Source organism: Trifolium pratense, linkage group LG1 (assembly GCF_020283565.1).
Source record: "Trifolium pratense cultivar HEN17-A07 linkage group LG1, ARS_RC_1.1, whole genome shotgun sequence".
NCBI lineage: Eukaryota > Viridiplantae > Streptophyta > Magnoliopsida > Fabales > Fabaceae > Trifolium > Trifolium pratense.
In genome coordinates this window covers 46,515,026-46,526,796 of record NC_060059.1, presented here as the reverse complement: position 1 = coordinate 46,526,796, position 11,771 = coordinate 46,515,026, and the positions used below count along the sequence as shown (strand labels likewise).

Here is an 11,771-nt window from a genome sequence, read left to right as displayed (position 1 = left end):
CTTGGGTGTAGCATTATTTAAGTCCCTAAAATCTATGCATATCCTAAGGGAACCATTTTTCTTAATAACAAGAACTATATTTGCTAACCATTCGACATACCTGGCAGTTTTGATGAATTTACTTCTCAGCAGCCTTTCGATTTCTTCCTTGATTTTAGATAGGATTTCTGGTGCAAATCTTCTTGGTGATTGTTTAACTGGTTTCTTGTCTGGTCGAATGGGTAATCTGTGTTCGACCAAATTTCTGTTCAGACCTGGCATTTCGTTGTAATCCCAAGCAAAACAATCTTTGAACTCTTTGAGGAGTTCAACCAATTTATCATGCAATTCCTTTGGGATATTGGCACTTATGTATGTTGGCCTTTTGATCGAGCCATCTCCAATATCTATTTCCTCCAAAGGATCTTGGGCCTGCATCTTTTGACTAGAATTCGAAGGATCTTTTTCAAATCCTAATGGTTCTTCATCATAGATGCAGTCCAACTTTTGGATTGTTGGCACAACTTTGCCATTTTCACAATTATTGGCTTCGACAGCCATATTTTCTTGTAACATGGTGGCTTATAAAGCCATATTTATTCTGTTTTCGGCCATATAAGCCGAAATCTTGGCCCAAGCATTGGGCTTAGTCATAGTGGTCTTCATAAAGGTTCCACCCAGTTGGGTGAATTTTGCCTTCATCCTCATATGGACCATCATCTATCTCCTCTCTCTCCCAAATAAACCCATGAGTTGGATCTAACTTGACAGAATGATAGACATTATCAGCAGGGGCATAGGCATATCCCTGTTCAGTACATGGCGAAATATTCGCCAATTTCTTATCAAAAGAGTGCTTGGTTATATGGTGTGTCTCAGCCCTAAAATAGCTTTGATCGGCTTCGATATTTTCCACCACATCATCTTCTCTCCAAATACTTACCCTCTGATGGAGAGTCGAAGGCACCGCTCCTACACCATGTATACATTCCCTTCCTAGAAGCAGATTGTAATTGGCCTTTGATGCCACAACCAAAAACAAAGTTGGCCTAACAGTGCTGCCAACTGCTACATCGACTTGAATTGCCCCTAGTGAGAAACCAGTCTCACCTTCGTAATTCGAAAGAACGATGTTGTGAGGGTGTAAGTCAGTAGAAAACTTACCAATCTTGGTTATCATGAATTCTGGCATCAGATTTACTGCTGCTCCTCCATCAATCAACACCTTGTTGACCCCCACATTGTTAACTTTGGCCTGAATGAAGAGGGGTTTCAAATGATTCTTCATTCCCTCAATTGGCCATTCGAAATTGGCCATTTGCTCTTTTAGGCAGCCATTGTTCATAACATAGTAACACATTGGCTTGTGTAAAGCCAATTCACTTTCATTGAACTCATCATCTCCTTCAGTTACTTCGGACCACACGTCATATTCAGCAGGCAGAATGGAAACTACATTTACCAGCACATCAAACTCAGGATCTGAATCAAGGAGATCCTCATCTTCCATGTTCTCCTCTTCGAGTTTGTCATCAGTCTTTCGATCAGCCAAAGGTTGAGACAATCTCTCCTTTATTGGCCTTCTGGTCGCTTTGACCACCTGTTTTCCCTTGTTATCTTCTGCCTTCTGAACCCCCTGAAGTGACAATTTTTGTTGGCGCTGATGCCAACGCCATTGTGTATGTGTCATGGGATTCTTTCCCATGTAGTTATTTCTGTAAGCATACTTCTTCGAATCAACAGATTGATTCGACTGGCTCTTACTTGAACTCCCCTTATCAACAAAATTTCTGACAAGGTTTGATGCATGACCATGAACCCATTTGTTCATTGGTGTGTTGTTGGATGGCACAAAAGTATTTGGATTGTCTAACCTTTGATACATTGGTTTAGCATGCGCCACATTTTGTCTTTTCACTAGCCTTGATTTTGGCCAATTCTCTTTGTTTCTTCTAAAAGGTATAAACTTGTTAAGGCCCTCAGTAGCCTTCTTGTCGAATACTGCACTGCACCTTGGGCAGAGCATAACTTCAGATTTGTTAAGTTTACACCTCTGTAAGAAATCTATTAGTTCCTCTTCAGCCCCAGGATATACTACTTTCATCTTTTCGTAGTACTCATTCTCTGGAATAGAAACTAATTGTGCGCCACCAGATAAATCCATGGCATCAATCATTAAGCATTCGACTGGTTCCACATAGGAAGCATCTGATATTTGTAATGGATCTTCATCAATTTTCATCTGTTGTTTGGGTTTCTCTCAAAACTTCAGCCTTCCATCTTTTAAAGCCTTTTGAACAAGATCCCTGAAAAGAACACATTGTGAGGTTTTATGACCCAAAAAATTATGAAATTTACAAAAACCTCTTTTCTTTTGTTGTTCTAAAGGAGGCACTTTTAACCCCTTTGGGACAACAATTTGGCCATCAGCAACCAATAAATCAAATATTTCATCACATTTAGTTATATCGAATGAATATGTTTTAGCAACAAATTTATCATTTTTAGGTTCGACAGGATTTTTTCCATTCGATGGCTTTAGCAATTTACAAACATAGGGAGGGCCTGGTTTTAATTCGGCCACATTAATTTCATTGTCCTCTATGTCTTCGTAATTTACCACATATTCATCTTCATCATCTATTGTTTCAACATAGGCTATTTTTTCTCTTTTTTGAAACTTCGATGATCTAGCCTTTTCAGCTTTAAGGCGTTCGACCTGTCTTACTCTATCTGCTAATTGTGTCATATCTCTTAGATGTTGTGTATCTAATTTCTTTCGAATCGAATAGTCTAGGCCTCCAGCAGCCATTTCGACTAACTCATGTTCAGGCACTTGGGTAAAACACCTAGCCTTGAGTAGCCTGAATCGATTCAAATAATCATCTACGGACTCTGGTGTTTTCCTCCTAACACTGGCCAATTCTTTCAAACTAATCTTAGACTGGCCCATGTAAAACTGTTCATGGAAAACCCTTTCTAGTTGAGCCCAATGATGAATCAAATGAGGGGGAAGCGTTGCGAACCAAGTGAAAGCATTTTTTGTGAGGGAATTTGGGAAATATTTCATTCTTAAATTTTCATTATCTGCCAAATTTCCTGTTTCAGTAAAAAATCTTGCAACATGCTCCATTGTTGATTCAGTTGTATCCATAGCAAACTTTGTGAATTTGGGGATCTTCCATCCCCTTGGCAATTCAGTCTGTAGTATGTACTCAGACAAAGGGGAAACGAAGTTAGGCATGTGCAAGGCAACATTAAAACCATTTTGGGTCAATATCGTTTCGACTAAATTTGCCAAATTATCTTGTTGTGCAAAATTGTTTCGTTGCACATTTCTGACTACTTCGTCAACATTTTGATTTCTATTAACCAAAACTATCCCTGGGTCTTGAACCTGATTCGCCACTTGGACTGGTGGTTCCTCTTGCACCACTTGTGGCACTTGATTGACAGGAACTTCATCATTAATGGGCAAACCCTGGTTCTGAACATGCGCTGGGTTTCGAATGGGTTGAAGGTTTTTGTTAGGCATTGCAGGTGTGCCAAAGAAATCTACAATTCGCCCCATCTGGTGGGCTAACAACTGATAATTGTTGTTTGTATTATTGATTAAAGGATTCAAAATAGTTCCCAATTGTGATGTTAGGGTGTTAACCATTTCATGGTTGCTTTCGTCCATTTGTTGTCGAAAAGACATCATGGTTACATTTGTCAAATTTTGTTGGGCAATATCCCTAGCCCTATTTCCCACAACAGAGACTGATGGGGAAGGCATGGTAACCCCTTCAGGATTAGAATTAGAATGATGTAAGCCCATCATTAGAGATTCTGGCATATCTAATCCTGATTGATTCAGCGCAAATGATCAAATTGGGCTTCTTAAATCGTTAGGACCTGGCTGATTATTTCCCATATTTGACACTAACGAAGATATTGACCCAGATAGGGTCGAACTCGTTGAAGGAACTGTTACTCCTATATTCCCAAAACTCACTGAGGGTGCGCTCGAACCAGATGTTCCAGAGCTATTGGCCATGATTGTAGCGTTACTATTGGACGCTTGTGTTGGTTGTCCCTCAGGATTTTGGACATTGTTATTGTTGTTTTGATTATTATTGGGTGGTCGAACCATTTTTTATTGAGATTTAACACTAGTTAAATTTGGTAAGGATTTACCACTCCTCAAATGCATACAAAATCAAAACATACAACTTTGAATACCAATTGTTTTAGTATTCGATGAAGACTCTTAGAAAACAAACTTCTTTTAAGAATATAAAACTGCACAAAACAACCCGCCCCACCGGGGGTGCCAATTTGTTTACACTGATTTTTGGTAAACAACCGCTAGTTTAAATTAATTACTTGAGAGATCAACTAGTAAATCTCGGGACAATTGTTTGTGCGTTATATTAAAAGAGGTTTGAATGCTCATCATTAATTCGTAAAACAATGTGTTTAGTTTGTAAAACCAAGTTTACGAAACACAAGTTTAAGACATAAATTGAATGAAAATGAAGATAAAAGTTCACTCGAATGAGAGAACCAATTAAATGCAGAAATTGTAAGTACTTTAAAAATAAGAACTTATGAAAAGTAAATTTGCATTTAGAATGTAAAAGTTACAAATAAATGAGAGTGGTTCACTGATTTATACATCTTTCTCGAGTAACTCGTTTCTCACTTTAACATGGGTATTTTGAGTGTTTGAGAATTTGTGTAAGTGAATTCTGACCCTTATTTCGACTTACAAACTCCCATTTATAGGAAAACTAAGTAACTACTATTTTAACGTTAAACTATTATTCCTCTGCCACGCGTCTTTCTGCATTTGAAATGAACCAAGGCCTTGAACCGTTGTAACTGTCGAAATTGAATCACACTTGAAGGATGGAAAATACTCTAAGTCCACAATTTTAAGCACTTCGATTCGTTAACTTTAATCGAATCAACCATCTACTCGAAAGGCAAAATTTCTTCATATCTTGTAGACTCACATTGGACAATACAAAGAACACTTTCCATCAAAACTCTCTTATTCTTAAAGACATTACCCTTAACATTCATTAAATGAGAAGATAAGAGAGTTAATCTCTCTTGTTCTTGAAGACATTTAAAACCTGACACTATTTAAAGCCCTTTTAACAAGCTTTTCAATAATGAATGTCTTTGGAACTAGAGATGAAAACATATTTTAGCTCAAGCTAAAATATGGGATAACAATATTTCACTCCAACTCAAACACTAATTCCTAATATACTATATATACTTAGTAGTAAGTATATTATAATTCATGTTTCGGGCGATAGGAATATTGCATGTAATATATATGGGTTGGTGTTCGAACTCTAGTACATCTACTTTTTCATTTTAAAAATAAAATTCTAACCTCTGGACTACTTGATAAAAAAAAAAAATTTATAATTATAATTAGGTTTGTTAGTTTTCGACCTTCGGTATGATATGTTTCTGGGTTCGTCCCTGTTAAATCTTACATTACTATCATTTAATAAAACTTCATTTTAATGTAATCAAACTTCTAATGCATATATTTTAATTATTATTTTTTGCTCACATCTCTCAAACTACACAAGTGTAAAACAACAAATAGCAAAAAAAAACAGGTGTCATCCTCTAAGTTAGTCCACATAGGATTTTAAGTTTCATGACAAGACAAAAAATTAGCTTAATTTAGGCAATGTTTTCAAATTTGAAAATGGAGGGAAAAAATGGTGAACAAAAGCTTCAAAGGGCCAGCTTTGTTCTCTGGCCCAGTCCAATAAGCCCACATGGATGAACAAAAAAAACAAAATGAGCTAGCAAGTAGTGTCACTTTCATTTCTCTTCCCACGTTGCTTTCCCTGTCTCTTTTCTTTTTCCTTCTTCACTAACCCATTTTGGTGAAAAAACCAAAAGCATGTTTTCATATTTCAAATTCAAAAACTTCAATACAATCTTTATCTTTGTGACTCCTCCTTTCTTTCTTCCATTGCATATACAAGATTCTCTCTCTTCTTTTCTTTTTTTCATCCTCCATCTCTCTTAAAACAACAACTCACGCACAACAACAAAGCTGGTAACCTTCCTCCGTATCAAATCGGCACACCACCATCTCATCCTTTAATATGAAACCAAAAATGCCTACAACGATTGTTTTTCCGGTAACACTCTTAATCTCAGGTTCTTTCATTTTTTAAATCCCTAATTTTCTTCAATTGTATTTCTAACCCTCTTTATCGTTTTTTTCAATTCTGAATTAGAGGCAAAAAAATTGGTCTGAAACCCTAACAAATTAATCACGTCAATCAGGTGAGAGATATCTAAATGTTTTTTTTTTGTTTCTGTTATTGTTGGTTCAAATGAATTTTGATTCTATTTTGCTGTTTTCACTTAGATACATGGAATAACTTTGATTTTGATTTCAAGCAAAATATCAATTGAAGCGGCGATGTATTGAAGTAACTTTGGTGATCTTTGGATTTTCATGAAGGAATGTTCAAAGGGCTTCTCAAAAAACAAGGTAGGTCTTTTGATTTTTTAAATCTACTGTTTAAATATTTTACTATAATAATGATTGTTTTTCTAACTCTATTGATTTCAATATTTGCTTTAATTGGTGTTCTTAATTTGTTTTCTAATTTCATTCAATATTTGCTTTATTGTTTTCTAATTTCCTAATTTGGATTTTTGTGTCCAAAAAAAAACTTTCCTTGGATTTCATGAGTTTTGATTATTTGTTTTTTCTTTGAATTTCTGTTGAAATTATTATTATTATTATTATTATTATTATTATTATTATTATTATTATTATTATTATTATTATTATTATTATTTTGGCTTTGGATTTCATGACTAATTAAATGCATGTTCAAATTGAGATTTCTTCCTTTCATGTATCTAAAGACACAGGTTTCTGCAATTTTCACTTTGACCTTGCAACAAAGTTTGTAGTTACTGGTTTTTTTTTTTTTTGTAAATAAGTTTTGATTGTTGGATAACCTCAGTTCCTAATTTTTCTCAATTGATAACAACCTCTTTTTAATTTGATTTCAAATTAGCAACTAATATAAAATATCCTATCAATTAGTTGTTACTTATTTTACTTAAGTGGCAACCACTTTAATTAGTTGTTCTTGATGACAACCACTTTATTATATATCAATGCATACAAAATAAAATCAATTAGCCGTTTACCAATCCCTAATTTTATTCCATTCTCTTTTTTCGGCAAAAGACAAGTAACAGTGATTTTGAATACAAGGAAAATCAATTGAAGCTGCAATGGAAGGAACCTCCATCAAGAAGGAAACACCGTCGAATCTGCTATTAGCAAGGACACATAGCAGGAACCAGTTCAAGTGATATTATTATTGTTAATGTTTTTTTTTATGGTGTTTTGATTTGATGGTGTGCTTTGTGACAGTTTTAGTTGATGTTAGTTTTATTGTTCTGTTATTTATAAGCCTAAGAAAAATTAAGAACTCTCAATCTCTCATATTTACATTTAAAGAAAAATCTGGTATAAAAAAATGTCAACCAGCTTTGGATTATGAAAAAAGATGTTTCTCATTATTGTGTTTCATTCATTTTCGTATTTCATATCATTATATTTTATTCCTTCAATTTGTAATGATGTTGCTTCCTGCTCTACTTAGATCTTTGCTTTATTTTTTTGTTTTCATGTGCAATCAGAGGTTCTTGTTGCTCATCAATTTGAGGATAAATAAAGGTATGCCATGTTAACAATCAAAACAACTATCCATTTTCTTTCTAACGTGATGAGAATTTGCTTCATCTTTTCTCAAGGTTTTTTTGTTCCGTCCTGTTTATTTCGAAATATCTTATTTGAATTGAGGGGATGAAGACTATCAAATTGAGGGGTCAAGTTTATGAATTTCCATGGATTAGTTTTTTATGAAACTATATTTATATGAATTAGATTTGCTTGAATTAGTATAATGAATATGAAAAAATATGATTATTTTTGGAATTTTTTTATTTTTTCCTGATCAATTTTACAATTTTACTTTAGTTGCATACTTTTTTTTTTACTTTATGATTAATTGTAGGATAAAGATTTCTGAAAACTTTAATCCTTAGATTTCTAGGAATTTTGATTATGATGATGCAAAGTTTATTTCTATCACATGTAAAAGAAGTTGCATAAGATATTTTTCATCAATACTTTCATTGGTTGATTGGTTAGAACAATACTTGAATGAGTTAATTGGTTTGTGTGTTGAAACATAATGCTTTTAATAACACTAAGTAGTGTTGTGCTAATTTGAAGCTCTAATTTTTAACGACCAAACCACCTGTTTTAATGATATTGAATGAAAGGATGCATTTTTTGGCAGACTTCACGTTTTGACCTTGAACTCCTACTTTTGGTAATTCTTTCACAGTCAAACAAAAAAAATTGGCAAGGCAGAACACACAGTGTTGTGTCACTTTTAGCTCTGATTTTCTTCTTTTCTTTGTGCATCTTGACCATCCCATTTTGGTGAAAAACCAAAAGCTGTTACTTTGCAATCTTATTCTACAAGCTGTGACAAATGTTTTCAAAATTAAAATTTCAAAAATCCCTCCGAAGTTTAAAAAACAATGCTTACCTTTGTGACTCCTCTTTTTCTTCCTTTGTGATTCCTCTTTTGGACAATTTTTTGAATTGACCATTGAGAAGCAATTGTTATCGTGTAATGTTGTAATGGGCCATATTTTTCGTAAGCCCAGTTTAATTCCCAACACAAACAAAAAAAATTGGCAAGGTCAGATCATTTTAATTTGCATTATTATAAGGATTCTCCCTCTTCTCTGTTTTTTTTGCCTCCTCCATCTCCAATAATAGGTGAGATGGGGTGCATTTCCATCCTCACTTTGGTTGATTAATGTCTTGAACACAATCAGGTGAGATCTATATAAATTTTTTTCCCTGTTCTTGCTTTTATTGTTGAACACAATCAGTTTTATTTCTTTTTTTTTATTTTGTATTTAAATGACAACACTGACAGATAAATTTGGCCAATCGAAAGGATTTGCTTACCTAGAATTTGTTGAGGTACATGTTGTTCAGAATGATCTCATTTTAAATGAAACTGAATTGCATGGCCGACAGCTAAAGGTATTTTTATCTGATTATCTGTGTAAATTCAATTAATCACTCCATGTTTACATTCATTTTTACTTGAATTATGGTTTTTCCTTCAGTCGTCTGCGAAATGTACAAATGTGCCTGGATTGAAGCAGTATTTTGGAAGAAGACCTGCTGGTTTACGAGCAAGGAGGCCTTTCATGCCTTCACCATTCTATCCACCACATGCTTACTGGTAAGCTATCATTAGAAGCTAAATAAACTACTTACCTAGAATTTGTTGTTACTTTTGTTTGTCTCTATCATCCATTTTGTAAATTTTATGTCTTAAAAAGTAAATATGTTACTTTTTGTTTACATGGTGCTTCACATTGTGACTGTGATATTTGAAATTAGTGGATGGATTTGCTTCACCTGTGTCTTTGTTGTGCCATAGAAAAAAGGAAAATAACAAAGTCAATAATTCAATTGTTTTGTAGTGATTAGTATTAGTATGTTTGCTTGCATCCAGATTCACAACATATGTTGAATTTAGGTCCTTTGAGATATAATTGCAAGTTGCTTCAATTACATTTTATATTGTTATTGTTATTACGAGATTATATGTTTTCTCCTATATTGATTGATATTTTAGTTGTTAGTTTCATTGTTGGGTATATGGCTTGATTGAAGGTTTATGAAAGAATCCTACATCCATATGATATGACAAGATGATCAAGAGAATAGTTGAATGGTTGTTCCAGATGCTCATAAGTAAGTAAGATGCATCTTATTTTTTAGTTTACTTTATTGATAGAATAGAGGTTCACCCAATTTATGGTATTTAAGCTTAATGTTATAGAATAATTCATTTTTTAGTATATAATGCTTGATTGAAGGTTTATAGGCCTCAACTGCAATGTAAGATTATAAGATAAATTTTGTGGAATGTTGTAAGGTTGCAAAGAATCTGCCATTTATTTGATGTAAGGCTTATTATTTTTTATTTTTTTTGAAGAAGCTAAATCATGTAAGGCTTATTGAAAAGGAATCAAATGTGATTCTATTTGATCGAGAGTAGTATAATCTCTCATATACCTTACTTTGAAGGGTGTTTGGTAGTCTAAGGTTTTGCTTTTAGTTTTATCATCACCAGCCCATTGTCTTCTGTTATAATTTTGTCATCAACTATTTTTGACATGAGTGTGGAATGGTTGCAGGAAAGAGGTAAGATGAAGGGAAGTTACAAAGGGAGATAGCGCCAACACAAATTGTTACAGAACAATGAGATAATTTTGAGGATTATATTTAGTTTTATTATAGTGTGTATTATTTCTTTGATTTTCCTTTCCATTACTTAATTTCATTTTATTATTACTACTACGTGCAAGAATTATAACTATAGAGGACATTAAGAGCATACCACTAGCCTATTGTTACTCCTACTGTCATGATAGAGATTGTATGGGAACTAGGCCTTGAATCTTTTCTAGGCATGTGATCTATTTGTAATCTTTTTAGATATGATTTGTAGCATAATTAAAGTAGTTAATGATTATGTAAATCCGAATATTTTTCAATGATAAAGAAGTTTTTTTTTTCCATACTTCTCTTTTTATATGTTGCTTTCCCTACAATATTTTTTGGGATAGTTTTAGTGAAAAAAATGAAAGCAAAGTACTTGCACATTGAAAAACTTATGTAAATTACGGCATAGTTTTTTAAATAGGTGAAGTAGTGTAAACCAAATGAATTAAAACAAGAGACATATTAGTTTTGTGTTGTATATATAATTTTTTCAAAAAATTGGTATAAAAAGATGTCAAAAAGCTTTGATTTTTGAAAAAAGACATTAGTTTCTCATTATTATCATACAAATGTTATTTTATGACAATATAAATTTGAAGGTAATCGGAAATCTCCTAATATTGGGTTCCATTCATTAAGTTTTTCTTGGTTCAAGAGATTTCATTTTGCTAACAACTTATATTTATCACATAACATTTACTCTTCACACAAACTTGCAACATATATCCACATGAGCTTATGAACAATGTTGATAGTTATCTAACAAAATTTTAAGGGTAACTACAAAATACGTCATCTAAATGGAGAGGAAAAACAAAATGGACCAAACATTAATTTACCAATAATATTATAGCATGAATTTCATATCACAAGGAAATGGAGTAATATTTCTCACTTAATTAGACTAACTACAATTTAGTAATTCTAACTTCTATGTATTAACGATTCACGACATAAGAATTCCAATTTTAATGATAAAATAGTTCAATCTCATCTAACTCACGGGGACTGTATGATTTTATGTAGACTTTATCATACGCTCTATGTTTTGTGTACCCATTCAAGATTACATTAATTTTTTATGAAATTTATAATTTCATAATGTAACCGTGTAATATGATATATGTTTTACCATAAATAAATTTCAAATTTCGTATCTCTCAAAAATGCACGGGGACTGTATTATTTTATGTAGACTTTATCATACGCTCTATGTTTTGTGTATCCATTTTGTCTATCCATTCAAGATTACATTAATTTTTTAATTGAATTTATAATTTCATAATGTAACCGTGTAATATGATATATGTTTTACCATAAATAAATTTCAAATTTCGTATCTCTCAAAAATGCACGGGGACTGTATGATTTTATGTAGACTTTATTATACGCTCTATGTTTTGTGTATCCA

General features: G+C 33.0%; 1 protein-coding gene across 7 annotated transcripts; it reads left to right on the top strand.

The window, feature by feature from the left end:
- The first annotated feature begins 5,912 nt into the window (after positions 1-5,912).
- LOC123905009 (polyadenylate-binding protein 1-like) lies at positions 5,913-10,652 on the top strand. Of its 7 annotated transcripts, none has more exons than XR_006808302.1 (7): positions 5,913-6,143; positions 6,243-6,291; positions 6,377-6,502; positions 7,217-7,340; positions 7,675-7,711; positions 8,994-9,308; positions 9,746-10,262. XR_006808302.1 is itself a non-coding variant. In XM_045954642.1 (7 exons), exons 3-7 carry the CDS (start codon positions 6,467-6,469, stop codon positions 9,777-9,779), a joined length of 336 nt encoding a protein of 111 aa, XP_045810598.1. In that variant the 5' UTR covers positions 5,913-6,143; positions 6,243-6,291; positions 6,377-6,466; the 3' UTR covers positions 9,780-10,262. The 7 variants fall into 7 exon arrangements, 4 of the variants coding, with proteins under 4 accessions (XP_045810598.1, XP_045810582.1, XP_045810575.1 ...); XM_045954642.1 differs by lacking the exon at positions 7,217-7,340 and having other exon boundaries at positions 8,994-9,103; positions 9,190-9,308; XM_045954626.1 differs by having other exon boundaries at positions 7,244-7,711; positions 8,994-9,103; positions 9,190-9,308.
- The last annotated feature ends 1,119 nt before the right edge of the window (positions 10,653-11,771 follow it).

Excerpts from the sequence above, each read along its gene's own strand:
- LOC123905009 (XM_045954626.1), top strand. The coding sequence starts at position 7,387 with ATGGTGTGCTTTGTGACAGTTTTAGTTGATGTTAGTTTTATTGTTCTG. Across the intron at positions 9,104-9,189 it reads TGCATGGCCGACAGCTAAAG|TCGTCTGCGAAATGTACAAA; the intron begins GTATTTTTATCT and ends TTTTTCCTTCAG. Across the intron at positions 9,309-9,745 it reads TATCCACCACATGCTTACTG|GTTTATGAAAGAATCCTACA; the intron begins GTAAGCTATCAT and ends GCTTGATTGAAG.